The sequence below is a fragment of the Electrophorus electricus genome, chromosome 3 (assembly GCF_013358815.1).
Source record: "Electrophorus electricus isolate fEleEle1 chromosome 3, fEleEle1.pri, whole genome shotgun sequence".
NCBI classification, from domain to species: domain Eukaryota; kingdom Metazoa; phylum Chordata; class Actinopteri; order Gymnotiformes; family Gymnotidae; genus Electrophorus; species Electrophorus electricus.
Window position 1 is genome coordinate 26,219,750 of NC_049537.1, and position 20,606 is coordinate 26,240,355.

Sequence of the window (20,606 nt, forward strand, 5' to 3'; positions counted from 1 at the left end):
TAAAGGGGCTTGATATTTGCTAACGATACGTCTAATGACAGGACGCCACCTAACCCACTACCCAACAGGCAACATTACCCTACTAGGTCTATCATTTTTAAATTACCCAGGTCATAAAGTTCTTACTGGCTCGGATAAAACCTGCGACGGTACTGAAAACACGGACAAGCTCCAGCCCCATTATCAAAGACTTGGAAGTCGACACCAGCGCTCCAGCAGAGGACCAGCCCATTAGCAGCAGTCCCTCCTGGGACAAAACCATAACAAAACTTCCAGCATCACCGTACGCATCCTCATGAAACATTCACAATGCATGAAGCCACAAGAAACCGACGCATCCCATTGGTAGGCACACAGTCAGCCGAGCCGCAGTGGGCCACCGCCATTGGCTGCTTCCTCCCGGGCCCATCTTGACTGGAAGGGAGGGGTTCCTGTATCGATCTGCCAGTTCCTCACCTCTGGCAGCATGAAGGTTAAGCGGGTCTGCTTACACGGCCTGATTGTTTGAAAAAATGAAGCCCGGGACAGGTTGTTCCCCCTACACGTACGAGCGTTTTCTTTTTCTTGATGCAGCAGCAAATAAGGGATTCCGTGCCCAAACGGCTAGAAGGTTCTCTTCCCATTCAGATCACTGGTGAGGTTGAGATGATAGCGGAGAGAGCTGGAGCAAGACTCCAGAGCACCCAGTGTAGTGACTAACCAGCGGTGAGATGGCGGTGTCTTAATACCACTAAATACCAGAGCACAATAGTTTTCTTGAGCATATTGTTATAAAATGCTTTAATAAATAGTTTGATTTATTTCTAAGAACAAACATAAATTCCACTAAATGAACCAAAACTTGCAGAGCAATTCTTCTGTACAAAAAAAGAAAAAAAAAAAGAAAAAAAAGAAATTACATTTTTTTTTTTTTTTTTTAAGTTTCTCTGACCCCATTCCTTCCCCACAATGCACATCCAGCTTTAGGTATTATTTTGTTTTACCAACTGTTCAGATTAATTCAGGATAATATTCAAATTCTTTTATTTTTGCATCCTCTCCGATATGGAGGTCAGGAGCCATCCATGAAAACCAAAAATGATAGTTGAGCCACTTCTGAGGTAATCCATTTATGTTCAGAGTTGGTACCTCGAAAACAAATGCTTTACAACTAAAATTGTTCCCTTCATGAAGCCTTGACCAGAAAAGCAGGACAGAGCAGCTAGAACATGGTTTCACGTCACGAGACCCATGTCCTAACCAGTGAGGCACGTGTGGCCCAGTGGGCGGAGACGCACCTCGGGAGCTTCCACAGGTTTCCAGAACATTCTATGACAGTAAGGAAGGACAGACGTCGTAAAGGGGCAATTTCTCTCCTTTTTATGGAGGCAAAACACACGCCATGATGCACCACACAATCTTAAAGAACTACTCGCCTTTTAAAGTGAAAAGCAAACAAAAATAGGATGACCGTTGATTACTGTTCTGTCTGCGGGACGCTGTATACTTATAAAACCTGCCCATGTCAACTGGCATAAATAAAAGGAATGGCGTTGTAAACAAAAAAAAGAAAAATATATTTCAGTCATAATTATAATAGTAATAAAAAAGTGACTTGTCTTAATTTACTAAATTCACATATACACAGCGACTCCTTTACTATATACATATATTTACAGACTTCTTGTCTTTCTTTGATCAAATACCTCGGTGGAGAAGCGGGAGTTGCTCGGATTCGAACCCTCCCTTGTTTGTAGTGATCTATCGTGATCGACCTCGGCAGCGAGACAGAAACATACGGCTCGTCAGAAGGCACTTGCTACCAACTCAAAATACTGCAATCCTTTTTCCACCCCCCGTGTCATTTTTTTCGTTTTGCTTTTTAAAGAGCGTTCAGCCAAGACAACAGACACGGCAGGAAACACTCCGTGGACCCTGACCCGCGAGCTCGGTAAGGCAGATATGGAGGGAGAAACGCGGAGACATTTCCGACTTGTGCCCACGGTGCCAGGGCACCTCGCTGGCTGCCCCATCCGACGTCTGGACCAAACGCAGGCCACTCGCCACAAAACAAAACCACAATCTGTAAACAAACATCTTTATACAGTTTAGATTTTTCTTCTACTGAGTGTTTCTTCCCCGCCATTAAAAATAAAAGAAAACAACATGGGCCATCTTTGCCTTTTCTTAAAAACTAAAACAAATCTGCTTCATATGTACATAAAAAAATAATGCATCATTAGGGGGGAAAACAAAAATTGTCCACTTTACTGTCCAGATTTGCAACATCTCTGCATGGGAAATACAAAGCGATGAAACAAAAACAAAAACAAATACAAAAACAGAGTGGGGACCAAATGAACGTTGTCAGTCTCTCTCTCGAACTCGAAAGCCTGTGTGTCTTCGACAGAGCCTGTCTCTGCGCGCCCCGGCCTGGCAGCGTCTATACACACAGCTCTTTGGGGTCTTGGCCAGCAGGGGTGCTGTTGATGTTCTTACAGCGGTTGTCCTTGGGACTGGTGGGCGTCCGGTGGGGCGCTTTGAGCGGCACGCCGCTGCGCGTGGTGCAGACGCGCTCGCTGCTCACCCGCACCGTCGCCTTCGAGTACTTCTGCACGGGCCGCTTGCCGCCCTCGGCCAGCTCCAGCTCCTCTTCCTCCTCCTCCTCCTCCTCACCGTCGGCGGCATCGCGGGCACGCTCGGCCGGGCCCATGAGCTTGGCGCGCTCGTACTCTGCGTGGCGGTTGTTCTTGTGCTGCGGCCGCGCGACGATGCGGAGGGGCTCCCACTGGTTGTTGACGCTCTCTTCCGCCGACACGCGCTCCTGCCTCTCCCGCTCTTTTCGCCGCTTGCGCGTCCACCACACGCAGACGATCACGCAGAAGAACCAGAGGGCGGAGAAGAGCACGCAGAGCAGCGTCACCAGGTAACCTAAGCAGCCAACACAGCGAAAGCTCCCGTTAGACCTCCGACCACGTGCGCGTTGGGAAGGTTTTTACTGCTGTTTCACAGCGCGGCCGTTTAGCGGAAACATGCCAGGAAGTGACACACGCCACAGTAAATGAAGGCGTGTCATTTCCAGGACACCCAGTTTCCAAGACAAGGTCTCCATGTGAGGAAATGACCACCAGAAGGCCATGAGACCTTGCCATTTAGGGCTCTTTAGGAGTCATAAATGACTGGAAGGGTGCAGACAGTTTAGTCATGCTCTTCTCATTCAGTACCATTTCGAGTGAACAAAAAAGATGATGAGTCACGCTGGGCCTCAGGGCCCCCCAAGCTGCTCGGATAAGCACGGCGGGGATTGGGGGGGGGGGTCTGACGTGTCGCCGTACTCACCGACGGACTGGGGCATGACCCGCGTCTCCACTTTGACCTCGATGACGGCCAGCAGGACTGTGCTGTTGTGGCGCTTGGACAGCGCGCCGACGATGGTGCTCGCCGCCTCCTGGATGCGGCTGTGGTCCGGCTGCTCGTGCTGTTGGAGCGACTGTGGAGAGCCAACGGCAGCCATGTTACGAGAGTGTGTGCGTGTGGGAGAGAGAGAGAGAGAGAGAGAGAGAGAGAGAGAGAGAGAGAGAGAGAGAGAGAGAGAGAGAGAGAGAGAGAGAGAGAGAGAGAGAGAGAGAGAGAGAGAGAGAGAGAGAGAGAGAGAGAGAGAGAGAGAGAGAGAGAGAGAGAGAGAGGACACTGAGGGAAAGCATGTCTAGCAACCACTCGCTGCGTTACTAGCAAACAGGCACCTTCGCGCGGGGGAAGCCGGTGAAATGGAGCAGGGCAACAGAGCTGGCTAACGGACCTTCCACTGTTTCTACCCCCATCATGAAAACCATCCCACCGGATACAGTCGCACTCTGACACGCGAGAGCCTGCGGCCGGGCGTGTCGGGGCTTACAGCAGTCGGGAAGCTCGTTCCGATGCCGGCTAAGGATTTGCGTCACATTGTAAAAGTGGCTGTACTTACAATCTAACATAAGCCACAGTGACTCACACAAGCTGAAAATCTACTGCCAACAAGGCAAAGCGGATTACATCTCGCAAATGTAAACTTGTCCGACATAAGCTTACTGTTAGGAGCTGGGACTGAACGGGAACGGTCACACACTCTCCTCTCTGCCGCACGACGGGACATGACCTGGTTGGGCGCTAGCACAGCGGTGAGGGGTGTGAACAGCGTGACGAAGGATGCAGGACAGGTCGGGCGGGACTAGCACTCGGCCATTCAACAGACTTCTTTAATAGCACAGCTCGGAAGCCCGGAAAAAGCTGACGGACGGACTTACGATGGCCACCTCGACCGCGTCCTGGCTGGTGTAGGAGAGGTCACACAGGACCAGCAGGGCGTCGTCTCTGGCGAGGTTGCGCATGGCGGACAGGTACCTCAGCTCGGAGCAGACGACCTGGACCGTCGTGCCCTGGGAGGAGAAACGAGGGTACTGAACTTAAAAGCCCGCTCACCTCACGGCCCAGGGCCCCGCAGGCCTGGAATGCGCGTGACGTTTATCTGAAGACGAGAGAAGGGCTAAAGTACAGGGCCGCGGTCCGGATCCGGCCCGAGGGCCGGCTGCAACGGCTCCCAATCAACCTGACCTACCGTGGGCAGCTTCTCCCGGCTGAAGATGAGAGTGATGCGGGCACAGCTGTTGTCTAGGTAACCCGTGTTGGGCTCGCACTTGGTGTGGACGGCCGGGACGGTTTCGGGGCTCGAGCAGAAGCCCCAGTGGTGGCAGGGTGGGGAGAGGCATGTGAGGAAGTCGTGGCTCAGACACTCGCGACCCCCGGGGCAGGGGTAGTGCTCTCGCCCCGGGGCTCCCGGCAGCAGGCACGGCCGCCGACCACACACCACCTGTGCGAGAGAGAGAGAGAGAGAGAGGGGGGGGGTCAGAGGTCACATGCATGCACTCCCACTCCTACAGTGCGTGTATGGTCGTAGAGGCAGGCGTAGCCGTGCAACACGGCACCGGATCGCGAGACCTCACCTTGGTGCACTCCACTTTGCCGTTGGCGCACTGGCAGCTGTTGCAGTCCTCATCCCAACGGCTGCCGTGAGGGAACTGCAGGCCGTTGTAGTGACACACCTTCCCGATGCCTATGACTGCAGACGGAGAGGGAGACCGTCAGTTAGGCGCATCGCTTGGCGGGCGTACGGCCGGGCACGGGCCCGCGGGAGCCGAGGGTTACTCACACTCCTGGCATCGAGGTCCGGAGCGGCCGAGCGGACAGATGCAGCGGAAGCCGTTGATCTCATCCACGCACGTGGCGCCGTACGCGCAGGGCGACGACTGGCACTCGTCGATGTCTGCGGGGGAGAGAGAAAACTCATTTTTCATCTAAAAAACAAACAAACAGCGTTTGGGACGCTGGGGCGGGGCTGGGACGCAGTTCCTCCGATAACCATGCTGAGGAGATGCACGGAATCCCTAAAGCCTGGAAGAGGCATCAGCAGTCAGACTAGACAAAGAATCGGCTCCTGTAGAGGGGCGAGGAATTTAAGGTTTTTGTTTTTTTTTTTGCTGCCGCCTGAATAATTCATCTGTAAGCAAGTCCTGACCCCTGTCCCCCGAAGAGGTCAAAGGGCACGGGACGCTAAGCAACCTGGCATTTCAAATGCCCTATCGGGGCAGCCGCCAGTCCCGCTAGTCCCAGGGATACTCACTGATGCGGCAGTCGGGCCCGGCGAAGCCTGGGGCGCACTCACACCGGAACCAGTTCACGCCGTCCACGCAGATCCCGCCGTTGTAGCTGCAGAGAGGAAGACGAGTGAACTCAAAAGTTTAAAAGGGGGGGGGGGGGGGGGTCAAGCCGCCCTTCCCGCGGAGGATGGAGAGATGAAAGGGCGCCGGGAAGAAAGAAAGGGAGACGGAGACACAGAGAGGGCTACAAAGGCCTCGTCCCGTTCAGCAACGCCACACTTTTCAGATGCTAATCCCTGCTGCCCCTCACCACTCCCCCTGTTCGCAGGTCAGCGGGACAGAATGGCGGGAGGGCGGCGAGAGAAAGGAGTGGCCTGGACCCCCTTCCCACTCCCTCTACCCCTCACCGCTGGGGGCACCCTTTAAGGACCGTCGGCTCCATTGTGCACCCCATTAAAACCGGCCCGGGGTCTCCCAGCCTGTCGGATTCAGGGGGTGATTTAAGGACATCTTCCCCTGTCCTTAACAACTCCCCACGTCCCGCTTCGCCACCGACCCAGCAGCCCCCCCCCCCCCCCCCAATACCCGAGGCCTCGTATCCGCTCGGAGAGAAAGGAGGGGTGGAACTGGGCAGAAAGCCGGCGTGAGGGGGGGCTATTCACAGCCGGCGGTGTTGTACAGGGAAGGAGAGGAACAGACAGTAGGAACAACAGCCACCAGCAGGAGACCAACACAGACTCACTTACCAAGGGTGAGGGTTGCAGTCGTTGATGTCTGCAAGGAACAAAACGAGAGAGAGAGAGAGAGAGGGAGGGAGAGAGAGGGAGAGAGGGAGAGAGAGGGAGAGAGGGAGAGAGAGAGAGAGGGAGAGAGAGGGAGAGAGAGAGAGGGAGAGAGAGGGAGAGAGAGAGAGAGAGAGGGAGAGAGAGAGAGAGAGAGGGAGAGAGAGAGAGAGAGAGGGAGAGAGGGGGAGGGAGGGAGAGAGGGAGGGAGAGAGGGAGGGAGGAGATGAACCGCTCAGTCACAGCACTGCTAATGAACGCAAGTTCAGTTTGAAGACTTGGGAGTACTGAGAACGAATGAAGGACTGCCAGCAGGTACTCACTCTGGGCACAGACGGGTCCCTCCCAGCCGTCTTTACAGATGCAGGTGAACGCGTCCCCGCCGCCCACGCACGTCCCCCCGTTAGCGCAGGGGCCGGAGGCGCAGGTGCTGTTCCGCGCTGCGACACAGAAAGACAGAGGCGGCGTCAACATTAGGCTCTGCTCCGATCCCAGAGCACCGGCCCACGCGGGCCCCCAAGGGCCCTCTGTTGCGCGTGGGAGACCTCACCCGTGTTGCAGGTGTTGCCGGCCCAGCCGGGCGGGCAGGCGCAGCGGAAGGCGTCGCCGTGGTCGTAGCAGGTGCCGCCGTTGGCGCACGTGCCGGCGTCACACTGGCTTTCACGCGAGTGGCACGTCTTTCCTTTCCAGCCGTCGGTGCACTCGCAGTAGAAGTCGTTGACCAGGTCGTGGCAGTGGCCGCCGTTCTTGCAGGGGTTCCTGCTGCACTCGTTAACGTCTGGGGGGGGGGCGAGATGGGAGAGGGATGAGTGTGTACACAGTGAGGAGGAGGAGGAGGAGTTAGAGGAAGGAGGCAGGACTCACTGAGATCACAGAGGTTGCCCTCCCAGCCGTCGGGACAGAAGCACTGGAAGGAGGTGACGCCGTCGATGCAGGTGCCGGCGTTCCGACACGGGCTGCTCACGCAATCGTTCACGTCTGGGGGAGGGAAAGGGGAACAGGGGGAGGGGTAAGGCCAGCGGGGTGCGAGCGCGGGGACGCTGCCCGGATCGGCGGGGCACTCACTCTCGTGGCAGTAGGCGCCCGTGTAGCCGGCGTCGCAGGTGCAGGTGAAGTTGCCGGTGGGCTGGCTGACGCAGTGACCGTGGGGGCCGCACACGTTGGACGAGATGCGCCTCACCGCGCCGTCCGAGTCGTTAGTCGCCACGGCAATTGTGCAGCTGTCAATCACTGTCAGAGGGAGGGAGGATAAAACAAATCCGTTCTTTAGATGTCCTGGTACATCAGTGCAGTGTCTAGAGAGATGTCAGTAAGCAGATCAGCTTTACCAGAAACTGAAACCCGAGTAAAGGAGGGTAGAGCTGGTGAAACCAGGCGCGGCTGGCGCCTCTTACCTTGGCACGGGGCCGTCCTGCAGTGGTCCTTGCGGTCGGCGCAGGTCTTGCCCTCAAAGTCTTCAGGACAGGCACAGTAGAAGTCGCCCAGCAGGCTGTGACAGGACGCCTCGTTCTTGCACGGGTTGGGTTCACAAGGGTTCGACTTTGAGACACTTTGCACCTGTATACACACATATGAGAGCGAGAAACAAAGATGGTAGAAGTTTTAAAAAGGGAAACAGCGAAGACAAAGGGGAAACAGAGGAGAAGTACAGAAAAGGAGCCAGCAAGCGAGGCTTTCATTAACTCGTTGCGTCAGTTCTTTAAGCCCGATCTTAAACCGTGGAGATAAACAGAGCAGCGTGCGCTGTGGAAGTCTGCCAGGAGCCGAACGGCCACAACCAAACGCCGGGATAAACCTGGCCTTCCTTCCTCTCCTCTCGGGCACATTCAGCAGGGACGTGAAACACTTTCACACACTCAAAGATTCCCCTTCTTCAGCCGCGACTTTGGTCTCGCCAACGTTCTAGGCCGCAGAGGCGCAGGCCGGGAGATCGTGCGCGTCCCATAATATTTCCGTATTCGAAGCAGCCAAGTGTTGCGGGTATAAATCAGCCCCTCGTGCTGTCTGGTGCGCACGGGGGCCGCGACAGGCCTCTCAACGCCAGCCGTGTCTGGCCCCACCGTTCCGTCGCACGGCCTCCGGGAGAGCCCGGCTTGCCGGGAATTTAAACAAGGCTCCGAGGGGAAGACGCCTCGCGGCGGGTCGCCATTTACGGTGTTTCGCCGGGTCGCGGAGCTGGACGGGGGCCCTACGTCCACACCGCTCTGCTCACGCGCTCTGTTTATTTTACGAGGAACGTGCAGTGTATACAGTGGAGGGCTGCGGAACCACTCGCACGGCTCCTCCGCAGCGTGGCGTCGTGTGTCCAGACGGGCCTCCGGTCACCGGGGGCCCCCGCTCGTACCGGAAACGTGCGGGTCCAGGGCCGGGCTGTCGTCAGCCTTGGCTTCTGGGCTCTAAAAGTAGGCTCACGTACACGAGCGCTCGCGAATCAAAACGTTCGCCCTGTAAGGCCTGCGAGGCCTGACACCGTGCCAGGCGTGAATCGAACGTTGCTTTTAAAAATAAACAAACAAACAAATGCAAAAGAAACCCCAAGGACTTCTCGCTCATGGGCTACGGCGCAGGCAGCTTGCCAGGCAGCCCTAATAAGAGTTGCCTCATTCACTACGGCCTTTATTTTTAGCCTGTACAGTGAGCCAGGGTTGGCCGCAGACCAGCTCCGCGCACCTCTGTAAAGATCCGCTTCAGGCCCTCTGCAGGGTGGTGACTGGCCCCAAACCAGACTATTCTGCCAGGCCGTCCAACAACGAGGGCAGAGTGGCGGGCCTGAGGGGTCTGCTCCGGTTCCCCGGGTCACACTTGCGCGGGACCGGCAGTGGCGGTCTGCCAGGAGGCCTCCCGATTTAGCCCGGCGGCACAGGACGGGAGGGGGCGGGGCCGAGGAGAGCGCAGCACGCGAGAACGGCGCAAAGGCGGCAGGATGATGCAACGGCGACCGCGGCCAGCTTCTCTCCATCGTAACGGATTGCAAACGTCTCACCGCACGATCCACAGATGCGCCCATTGCATCATCCAGCAAGATCGCCGAGAGGAGTGTAGGGTGACCTTCAGGAGACCAGGTAGCCACTCACCTCGCAAAGCAGCCCGGCGTAGATGGACGGGCACTCGCACACAAAGCCGTCCAGCACCGTGTGGCACCGGCCGCCGTTCCGGCACGGGCTGCTGGCGCATTTGTCCCTCTGCATCTCGCAGTGGGCGCCGACGAAGCCTGGCGCGCACTGGCAGTGGTACGCTCCCCGTGGCCCTTCCTACGGAGGAATAACCGTGTCATTAGCGGCAGCGTGCTGAACTCTAACCTACCGTGCTGGCTGAGGGTGCATTCTATGAGAACATGACGAAGCGCTTTTGTAGGTCACTATGGATACGAGCATCTGCTAAATGCCGTAAATGTAATGAAACGGTCAGGACCTTCAGGAGCCAGCTGACCTGTAACGAGACGGGTCGTACCTTGCACGTTGCGCCGTTCTGGCACTGTCCGTGGCAGCCATTTACGTCTGTGAGGATGGGGGAGGAGAGGAGAATGAGGAGAGTCAACGAAACAGCGAGAAAAGCTCTCGTGGCAAAACAAAATGAGGTAAAGGTCATTAATAATGAGCATGTAGTTCGGAGGAAGGAGGTGGAGCTTGGGGGTTAGTAAGTCAGACACGGGAACGTTAGCGCAAGCCAATCGGCGCAGGCCAACGGGCCAGTCAAGAGGAAGCTCCCACCCAGCATGCAACAGGAGCCGAAGCCCACGATGCCCTGTGTGGTGTGCGTGTCCCCGCGGAGTATCAGGTGCCTAGAGAGGAAACCCTTGGAGAGGACACCAGGACAGCCTACTCCACAGCACGTAGGGTCGTGCGGACGTGCGTGCGCGAGCGTGTGTGTATTCCGTGACAGACGGAAGGAAAAAAAGGAGTCGCCAGTAAAAGAGTGAGACCCGAGGGCCCGCAGCAGGGTTAGGGAAAGGAACACGGTGTGGAGATACTGACTGATGTCACAGTTTTGTCCGGCCCATCCTTCAAAGCAGTCACAGTGATATCCACCAATCATGTTTTTGCAAGAGTAAGCATTTATGCAAGGCTTCCCCAAACACTCATTCACATCTGTGGATTAAGGGAGAGAGAGAGAGAGAGCGACGGATGAGGAACACGTGTCCGAAATAACCAGGAAACAGAGGGAGAAGGTGGGTGGGGGGGATGAGAGAGAGAGAGAGAGAAAAATCAAAAGGTCTCCTTTTTTAGCCCCACCACCATTAAGCACTCTGCAGCATCTCTTAGTCTGTAACCCTGCACCAGCTTGCAGACTGGCATGACTCCGGCTATTAGACTCCACGCTGACATTAGGTCCATCCATCTACTGCTCCTAATTTTATCCTCTTCCTCTCCAGTCTCCTGCCTAAGCCAATGCTCTCCGCTGCTTTCAGAATGGAACCGAGGAAGATCTGGCGCCGTGACCCACACAGCCGTGCCGTGAAAGAGCTCGGGCGTATCGGGCAGTTAAATATTCAGCAGGATCAGCTGGCGAGGCGCGCGCCGCTCCCTTGGGCTCCTGTCCCGCGGGACACCTGAGCCGGGGAGGCGACTCGGGCCGTGCCTTTTTGGAGGCGAAACGCGAGCCACGAGCTAAGGTTCAGCCCGTAAAGCAAGCATGCCGGCTCAGGTGTCCCCCTGTGTGCTTGTTTACAGGTCATAATCCGTTTCCTCCCTCACTTCCTGTGCTTCCTCCGACGGAGGACAAAAAGTATCCAGTCGCCGCAGGGCCCGTGCGGAGCTACTTCAGAGCTGAGCTTGCAGTGGCGGGCGCCCCAGGTCCACCCCCAGTTTCCCCCCCACCCCAAAAAAAAACACAAACCAACCTCCAGCAAAACAGTGATGCTGCACTGCTCATCACACACCATGCACGCAACTCAAACAGTTGACCATGCTCATGTTCGCCAAGGCCAGATCAACACTCGCATGCGTCGACGGCCATGTTTGTCAACAGAGGTACAGCGATGGAATTGTAATTAATGCGATTAATGGGATGCATCACAGATCTAGATGCAAAATTGATTTCCTTTTTCAGTTCAGTCTTAAACACATCTCAGAGTGCCATTTAATATTTATTTTCACAGACATATTCTGATGTAACAGAAAAGAACCAAAGAAAACGGGCCAGCACTTTCACAAACTTGAATATAGGGACCGCAGCCCGGCGCTTTTTCAAGGTCGATTTTGTCAGGAGTGGCCAACACATTCTAACGATTAAGCTAGTTTTACTATTCTATTAACTTTACGTTCCCAACATCCCTACAAGACCTTTTATTATTCAGATTTTAAGTAGGTCGGATCCTTCCGTACTAAGCAGTCTGAGACCAACCTCTATTCAATTAATGGCCAAGCAATACAGTGTGAAGGACAAAAAAAAAAAAAAAAAAAAAGACTTCTAAGGTTATCTTCTGTATGCGGACACATGAGAGGATCAAAACGTTTAAAAGCAACCGCATGGCCCCATCTTACCGATTTTGCAGGTCTTCCCCGCCCACTGTGGAGGGCAGAGGCACTCGAAACCATTCTCCAGGTCTATACACGTCCCACCCTGGGCACAAGGGCTCGAGGCACATTCGTCCAGGTCTGCAACACAAAAAACGAGCGTGGTCAGGGGGCAGGGGCTGACCAGCGAACGGCTACGGAGATGGGAGGGAGAATGACAGAATGTGTGTGCGTGTCCTGCGTTCAGTCTAATCCAGAGGAGAATTAGCCACTTCTGACAGTGGCACAAAAGCACAGGGCCCAGGTGCAGGGTGCTTAAGACCTGAACAAGCGTGCGTCTTCCTCTGAGCTGCCCTCACGTTCCCTTACCACACGTTTACTCTCCAGCATAAATAAGGGCCTGTATAGGGGTGCAACGGGGCTAAGCGTTAGCGTGGCCGCGAGGGCCGGATAGGGGGTGGGGCTGGTAGCATGGGCTGCAAAGAGGGAGAATGCCAAATTCCAGTAGGCAACCTCTTGTTGCTACGGTAATGGCAACAGAGGCCTGCACGTGACTTGGGGGATATGGCAGTCACTGGGGAAGGGAAGATCACCAGAGAGAGAGAGAGAGAGAGAGAGAGAGGGGGGGGGGGGGGGGGAGTCATGCCAAATCAAGAGGAAAAAGGCAGCACTGTAGAAAGGTGGAGCCAGTGTGGAATGTGGGGGGTAGACAAGGTAAGAAAGGGGCAGAAAGCTGCATGCTGCGTTCCCGATTTGCAGATCCAAAAGCGGGTCACTTCAAACGAAGGCAGATTATGCAAATCCCCCCTGTCCCGGCGATGAGCATCGCTGTGCCCTAATCCAGGCCCCAACAGGCGCTCAGCTGGGCTCAGCAGACACAGGAACCCCACTGGGAGGGCCCTGCTTCAGCCTGGGCTACCGCTGGCCACGGCATCTGCACAAGTGTGCATGAGAGAGAGTGTACGTACGCATGAGTGGGGGGTTTGGGGGGGGGGGGGGGGATTGACAGAGTGAGAGGCAGGAAAGAGCAAGGATACAAGGTTGAACAGTACACACACACACACACCCACCCACCTTTAGCACAGGTGGGGCCCTCCCAGCCTGGTGGACACTGGCACTCGAAGCCGGAAGAAACTTCGTGACAGGTGCCACCGTTGGCACACGGGTTGGACACACAGGCATGCTCAGCTGCAAAGGACAATTCCACACCCAGTTAACTCGACGCACATATACAGCAGCTCGGCATTGTTCTCCAGCCCAGCAGGGGAGCGGCGCCTGGCGCTGCCATGCCCGCAGGGATAACGTCACGCCACCCGATCCACGGCGCACCGTCACACTCACCTATCTCGCAATTTTTGCCGGAGTAGCCCTCGGGACAGGCGCAGTTGTACTCGTTGGGCTCCGAGTTCATGCAGGTGCCCCCGTTCACACAGGGGTGGTGGGTACCACAGTAGTTCAGATCTGCACACAGAACGACACGCCTGACTCCTCAGCCAGAGATCGGGAACGGGCGGCGGAACTCGCTCGGAATCAAACAAAACAAACAAAAACAAAAAAACAAACAAACGAACCCGGGCTGTTCTCACGTGGGGCAGGTGGCGTGCGGAAGGGCGGGTAAATAAATAAGGGCAGCGGGGAGGGGGGGGGGAGGGTGACCTCAAGGGCACCTGGTCTTTAACAGCTCCTTCCAGGCTTGGGGTCCGCCAGGGTGTTGGGTGTCCCAGAGGCACTCCGAGCGCGACACCGATACGCAGCGGGCGGCGCGAGCCCTCCGTCACGTGACCGCCGGCCACACACGCACGGCTGTGAAGTGAAACGGCTCGGCGTACGTGACGGAAATTCTTACGCACGGTTCGGATTCGGCGGCCGAGAGCACGCCTCTCGAGTGGTTATGTTAGCTCTGGATGAGTGAGATTCCTACCCCCCCACCCCCAGGGTCACGTGCACGCCTCTGATCACGTGGCTCCTTACCTTTATCGCACAGCAGGCCGCCCCAGTTCTTCTCGCAGTTGCACTGCCACGGCACGTCGCAGGTCCCGTGCACGCAGCCTGGGTAGGGCAGGCACTCGTCACAGAACTGCCCCTGCCAGCCATAATTGCACCTGTGAACCACAAGAGCCGCCAGCGTCAGCAACCGATGGCAAAATGAGAAGAGGCCGGCGGACTCAGGTTCGGGATGAAGCTAATCTCTGCTTTACGGCAGGAATCCACCACAGCAATGCCAGTGGTTTTCTAACCCTCCGCCTCAGCTGTCTTGTCATTTCTGAGCAGGCTATTTTAAGACGCCTGTCCTGTGTGACGAGCACAGACAAACGCCTTTTTTAAAAACCTTTTTTTTTTTTTTTTTTGTCGTCCAAAAGAGAGAGAACTTCTTCCCCCGCAAAGCCCACCGGAGAAGCAGGCCTCCCATCAGAAGCCTTGCAGGAAAGAGGGCCTCCATCACCTCTGGAGTCCGGCAGCAGTTACTCTGCGGCAGCCTGTGGTGGGCCAGATCGAGATAATCTCGACTGTTCGTCGTGTCAGACTGTTGAGATTTCACAATCATTTTTCCATTGCGAAAAACGATTGGAACTGAGCGCATTGACATCAGCTGGCTCGGGGCAAAGCTACCGGAACGCAGGCCCCTGCTGCCTGAGCCGTACCCGCAGCACCTGGGCCAGCCGAGTTTTCAGACCATATTTCTCAGACCACCCTAATATGTGACTGACCCTGACGCAACTCTGTAGCTTTCCTTTAAGGGTGGGAACAGCGCACGTGTTTGACAGCTTGTAGGAAATTTGCAGAGAGACCTCAAACTTTATTTCAGTATGTTTATATCTAGGATAAAACTGTTGCTCATTACAAACACCTTGTTTGTTGTGCATTATCCTCCATAATTTTCCGCAACATTAAGGAAGCATCGCCAAATTAGGTCCATTACGTGTTTATATAAATGTGTGCAAAAGAAAACATGGTCTGAGATTTCCAGTAGTATCTTCAAACTCTTTGTGCATTTTAGTAATTAGCTTAGTATTGTTATCAATGACAACTGCCTATTTTTTGATAAAGTACACAGAAAAGTTTCACTTATTGTAACAGAGCAACATAAATATGGATGGATGAGCACAAAAAAAAAGAAAAAAAAAAAAAAAGACAGCGAATCATTATTTGCAAATATTTGCGTGACAGTAAATCAACAGCTAAGATTTCACAGGACAGGACTAGTCTTCCCTACGGGACGCGCCCAGTCCTGCACTGCCTAGATCCCACCTCGCTAGCGGCGTGTAGGCTGGCCAGGGCGCGCGGAGAGGAGCGGCAGCTCGGAGGCGCTCGCTGTTGCTAAGCGCAGCCGAACGTGAGCTTGCGCGCTCCGACTGAGATGAAGAAAAAGGGAAAAGAAGAAGAAGAAAAAAAAAAAGGAGCAACTTGGCACGTGACGGCGTACGTGCAAAGACAAGTCGACGATCGTCCCGAACAAGCTTCCCAAGCCCATCCGTCAGTACTCGCATTCCCACCGTGTGCCAGGCGGAATGCTGGAATACACATTCCTCTGTTGTTTTCTATTTGCCGCTAGCGTGGCACGAACAACCCCCCCCCTCAAAAAAAAAACAAAAAAAACCCTGCTGTGACATCGGTGGCCACGCCACGAGACTCCTTCCGTCCGTTGTTCACGGGTACCGAACCCTCGGCTCGGCCGAGGTCTCGGGGTCTACACGGCACGTTGCGATCCCCCCGGCCTCGCGTCGCACGGAACTCCTCAACTGGTCCCTCGGCGAAACCCTTCCCCTGGGCTGCAGGAGGCTGGGCTCTTCCTGTGGATTAGGAAGTGCGGCGGTCCAGGCGTTAAGCCCGAGTCAGGAAGAGGCGAAGGGGATGGTTGCGGCAGAGGAGCGCGGAGGAAGCCCGGCTGCTTCCTGAGCTCCGGCGCGCCTGCGTAACACGCACCAGGAGGGTTAGGAGGTGAGGAGGGTAAAAACACTTATCTGTGATCCAGGGAGCACTGGGAAATTCCACAGCCAAACCTTACACCCGCTTATTCTTAAATAGCAAAGCACTTTAGATATTTAGAATTTTTCAGACAGAAAACACCCGATGATTACTGGTTCAAAACCGCATGATGTAGATCGAGTGTTATCATATTTAACTCCACACGACATTTGCCTCGGTGCCTCGAGGTGGGAGCCAGTTCAGGTACTACATGCTTTATATGCGGGTCCTGTAATCCACACCCATGAATCATTTCTGGGAATCCGGATCGGAAGATGAGCGGGCAGGAGGCCTGTGCAGAACCCATCCGGGGGCGAGCGCTCCTCAGACCTCCTACAAAGACTACAGCTCTTTTCTTCTCCTGACAGTTCCGCATGGGCAACACCCAGAGCAAAACGCCGCAGCGCAACGCAAACCGCAGAGAGCACCACAATTTTCCAGAGGCCTGTCCCAATTACTGCTGGCCTCTGGAGGACGGCAATTCAGCCCCAAACAACACACAGGAGGCCCAAACGCAGGCGTAGGTGCGCTCGTTAATTAATGGTACAGTAAATAGGTCAGACCCCCCCCCAGATCAGAAGGCATGCATATGGTCTGATGAACTTGAGGAAACAGGTCGACTTCACTAAGTGAGCGTGAAAGCGCACTCAAGACACTTACGTGCACTCGCCAGGCTTGGAGCAGCCTCCGTGAATCAGATTACAGCCCTGCTTGCAGATCGCTAGAGAGAGAGAGAGAGAGAGAGAGAGAGAGAGAGAGAGAGAGAGAGAGAGAGAGAGAGAGAGAGAGAGAGAGAGAGAGAGAGAGGAGAGAGAATGATGGGGGGCAGAAAGAAATGGGAGAAGAAAAAACACGAGTCAGCCTTGTTTGTTTGCACTGACCCATTACAGGCACGAGTAGAGGGGAGGATTCATGGAACACAAAGACAAGATTTACGGCCCAGCGTAGGGCTACGTAACGCACCACCCACCGGCTTCTCAGAGCCTGGTCACTTAGGTCAGCCTGGTGATTTAGTGCATAACGCCCTCCTGCCACCTCACATCCAACGCACACACACACGCACGCACGGGAGCGCACATATGCGTGCACACACACCAAAACAACCGGCTCGCAAATTGTTTATATGACGACACGGTGTAAGATGTCAACACTTCCCACATGCACCGAGCTAATTCACCCAGTGGAAAGTGTGACTGCAGGTCGGCAGAGGTGTCGTTTACACACACACACCTCACCTTAGACTAAGGAATAAAGTTTACTGGCCTGTGAAGCCACTGATGGCAGGTGGCCATTACTTGGTGCTAAAGGTCACAATTTAATAGGCCTCAGGGGCCCAAAACACCCAGGACACTTCCATGCAAAACGCAGCTGTAGTAGCCAGCTCCAGTTATACCGGTGGCAAGCTGGACTCTGATCTACCGGGACGGACAAGCCACATTTGGTTGGTAAGCATCGGCAGTCCATAGCACGCATGATTGTTGGCGCAGGCCAGCTCGCGGTACACTGCTACCAGCGTCTCAGCGTTACTGGGTGTGCTGGGAGCTACACCCACGTATACACGGATGGTGGTGAACCTCACCAGTCCGGCAGTCCTGCCCCATCCAGCCCTCCAGGCAGACGACGTTCCCGGAGGGATCGCAGCGGTAGTGGCCGAAGTAGTCGTCGCGCGGCCGGCACTGCTTGTTGCACTTGCTGCCGTAGTAGTTCTCGTCGCACCTGACCCGGATGCGGTACTCGAAGCGCGCGGTGGCGCCAGGGTGCGAGAAGACCTGCCAGTGATCCCCGGGGCTCGTTATGCCTGTGTGGGCGTGGCGCTCGATCAGCAGATCCTCACCTGGGGAGAGAGAGCAGAGGGCGTTAGGAGCGCCGTTAACGATTCCCTCCTTCGCCCCCCGGCGCCTGGGGGGTGCGAGGAGAGACGTCTGCTGCCGGCGGCGCTGGAAATTTTAACAAGCACTCGGAGGAATAGAAATCACTCCATGTCCTTCCCATCCACTCCCACACAGGCTCAGCGAGAGGAGAGATACAGGCGCCGCACACACGCCAGAGCAAGGGCGCGCGCGCGCACACAAAAAAAGAGTATGCAAGCACAAGAGCACGCATGCACACCAGCATGCGAGTGCGCACCCACACACGCCTGCACAACAGCACACGCGCAAGGGCATGCACGCACGCTCACGAGCATGAAGTGGCAACAGCGTGCGCACACGCTTACACAGGCAAAACAGCATGTGTGCACACATGCACAAGAGAATGCAGGCATAACAGCATGCTAAAAGCAGCATGCTCACACACACACACACACACACACACACAAAAGCATGCATGCACCACAGACCACCATGCAGAACTCAAACCGGGGCAGAGCCCTGGTAGAACACGATGCGGCCCACCACTCAGGCTTTCCTGCCTGGCAAAGCCGTGCACTGGTACCCCTTGAACAACCCGTACTCATGGAAACTGGAGAGACTGAGCAGAGCGACAGGACGGGCAGCCTCCTCTCCAGAGCGAAGGAAAGGCCCGACTTTCCCACCCTGGGCCGTAATGAATCCTCACACACACACACCACCCCGCCTTTGGCACCACGGCCCAAGCCTGATGGAGAGATGCGCCTGTTCCCTTTTAACGATGCCGGCTCTGCCAGGCTTCACCCCGACACCTCCGCCAACGCGGAAAGCAGGCTTTATCGCAGTGGGATCAGAGACAGCACACAAGCACAGTGGAAGTAGGGGTCTGCAGTTTCCTCCTTACCACCGTCTCTCACACACACACACACACACACACACACACACACACACACACACACACACACACACACACACACACACACACACACACACACACACACACACACACAGAACAAGACGCCCCTTCCTCCGCATCCACCGACAACGTCAGACGAATTAAGCAACAAAAACAGAAATAGCCCAGCTGCTTCCAGATAAAGAACAATAGGTCCAGCTCTGCGCTGCTCTGCCCAGTGTCTAAACACTGGCCCAAGCAAAGCTCTTCCTGTCATGTAAACACAATGCGACGGGACTTTTCCTGAGGCTCTCGGGGTCCCAGAACACACGCACGCACGCACGCACGCAAGCGCAGAAGGACCGGCAGACACACGCAAAACATTCCAGCATGCGGTCACGCATCCCGTCAACGTCGGAACAGCGCAGCGGTTCACCCGCGATCCCCGCGCCCGTCGCAGAGCTGCGACTAGCGAGAGCCTCATCCACGCAGAGCGGGCACGGGCAGGGAACCACGGCACGGAGGCCGCCGCCGCTCTCGACGACAACAGCGCGGTTGGAACGGAGCTACACCTCTGAGAAGGAGCTTCTGTATGACCGACTACGGCTTTAACCGATACGAATGACCTTAAACTAAGCGACCTTATTCTTCCAAAAGAGGCATCGTGGACGGCTCTAGTTCAACTACACAGCAGCTGCTAGAAAGCAAATGCCTCTAACTGGGACACCTGCTTGGCGGCCATATCGAGTGCACAGTCTAGTGAGCCTCACGCCCCGCTCAAACAAAAACGTCCCCGGGCCATCCCCACAGAGGTCGGGGTGTCCCACAGAGGTCGGGGTGAGGACGGGAGACGGGACCTGACGGCTTAGCGTCGGCCGCGTTTTTCCAGAGGCCGTCATCCTACCGATCACATCCGCACATCAAAAGCCCCCACTTGGCCCCTCTCGCCGGACGGTGGCCCCGCCTTCTCTGGCGTTGGTTAGATTCCTGCGCTCGAGCACATTCTTACCGACAATTCCTCAAGCCAGACAAAGGCAGCGGGAACGGCGAGGCAAAACAGGATACAGCTGCAGCCTGATGGCGCGGCGGTCCACTCCCCTAGAGCATCACCGCATCGGCCTGCGCCATGGAGCCCGGGAGACGTCCCGCTCCACGGCCCACCGGCAATCAAGACACCCATAAACCAATACTTGGGGCCATAAATTTGATGTTTGCAAAATTTACTCTCATTAAATGAGCATGTTTAAGATTAGGACAAATGTCATTATAAAAAAAACAACGCGCGTTGAGCTTTATAAGTACAAAGGTTACAAAATAGTAACAAAAACAAGTGACCTTTAAATAGTAATCTGTCAAGTAATCTTTAAATAGATAAAACTAAAATTAAAAGCTCCCTTAAAATGAACAACAACAAAAAGCTTCACAAATCACAACAGGAATGACAGCAACTGTCTCCACTACTCTCAGAGGCTGGTCACTTTACAGCCTCACCACGGTAGTCCGCGTGTACAGAGACACAATGAAAACTACTCCCACAGTGACAACCGGAATGGGGACGAGCGTTACGGAAGCCTACTCCTGTGGGAAGGATATTAAAATATCTGTTAACTCGGTAATGGTGCCTGCGATTTCCCTGCATGTTTTAATCTAAAACATCTGAGCTGAACTTTTCTTTGAAAAGTTCAAAAAGCTTAATACAGTTCTTTAATATTTGAATTAATTAAAAAAACAAAAACAAAAACAAACAAAAAAAAAAAACTACTCTAGACCTTAGCCAAGGTTTTGTCTTAATGCTGTTAAATGGCTGACTTTGGTTTCTATGGTTACTTACATTTTTCCACACCCATTTAACACTCACACAACACAGGAATCACGTGAAAATAACATTCTGATAAATAGCAACAAAGTTAGAGAATTTTGTTTGTAGTGTCTGACATTCCAGGCCTTGACCCACCAAAAACCCTTGACTATCCATGTCTGGAATAGACTTTAAAATTCCATGACATTCCAGAAATTTCATGACCAGTGAGATCCCTGCAGATTGCATG

At 54.8% G+C, this 20,606-nt stretch overlaps 1 protein-coding gene across 2 annotated transcripts in view; it reads right to left on the bottom strand.

Annotated features, from left to right (window-relative positions):
• Positions 1-763: 763 nt before the first annotated feature.
• The window catches only part of jag2b (jagged canonical Notch ligand 2b), a 32,736-nt gene continuing 12,893 nt past the window's right edge, over positions 764-20,606 (bottom strand). Inside the window, exons 4-25 of one of the 2 annotated variants that reach the window (XM_035524323.1) lie at positions 17,396-17,650; positions 16,477-16,537; positions 13,822-13,952; positions 13,192-13,311; positions 12,925-13,038; positions 11,878-11,991; positions 10,369-10,482; positions 9,845-9,891; positions 9,469-9,645; positions 7,789-7,951; positions 7,460-7,624; positions 7,259-7,372; positions 6,945-7,172; positions 6,718-6,834; positions 6,359-6,386; positions 5,636-5,721; positions 5,165-5,278; positions 4,959-5,074; positions 4,574-4,825; positions 4,263-4,394; positions 3,319-3,469; positions 764-2,910 (exon numbers count right to left, since the gene is read on the bottom strand). In XM_035524323.1, coding sequence (XP_035380216.1) covers positions 2,423-2,910; positions 3,319-3,469; positions 4,263-4,394; positions 4,574-4,825; positions 4,959-5,074; positions 5,165-5,278; positions 5,636-5,721; positions 6,359-6,386; positions 6,718-6,834; positions 6,945-7,172; positions 7,259-7,372; positions 7,460-7,624; positions 7,789-7,951; positions 9,469-9,645; positions 9,845-9,891; positions 10,369-10,482; positions 11,878-11,991; positions 12,925-13,038; positions 13,192-13,311; positions 13,822-13,952; positions 16,477-16,537; positions 17,396-17,650 — 3,287 coding nt within the window. In that variant the 3' untranslated portion in view covers positions 764-2,422. The remainder of the gene's footprint in view (positions 2,911-3,318; positions 3,470-4,262; positions 4,395-4,573; positions 4,826-4,958; positions 5,075-5,164; positions 5,279-5,635; positions 5,722-6,358; positions 6,387-6,717; positions 6,835-6,944; positions 7,173-7,258; positions 7,373-7,459; positions 7,625-7,788; positions 7,952-9,468; positions 9,646-9,844; positions 9,892-10,368; positions 10,483-11,877; positions 11,992-12,924; positions 13,039-13,191; positions 13,312-13,821; positions 13,953-16,476; positions 16,538-17,395; positions 17,651-20,606) is intronic. The other variant, XM_035524324.1, reaches the window with a different exon arrangement.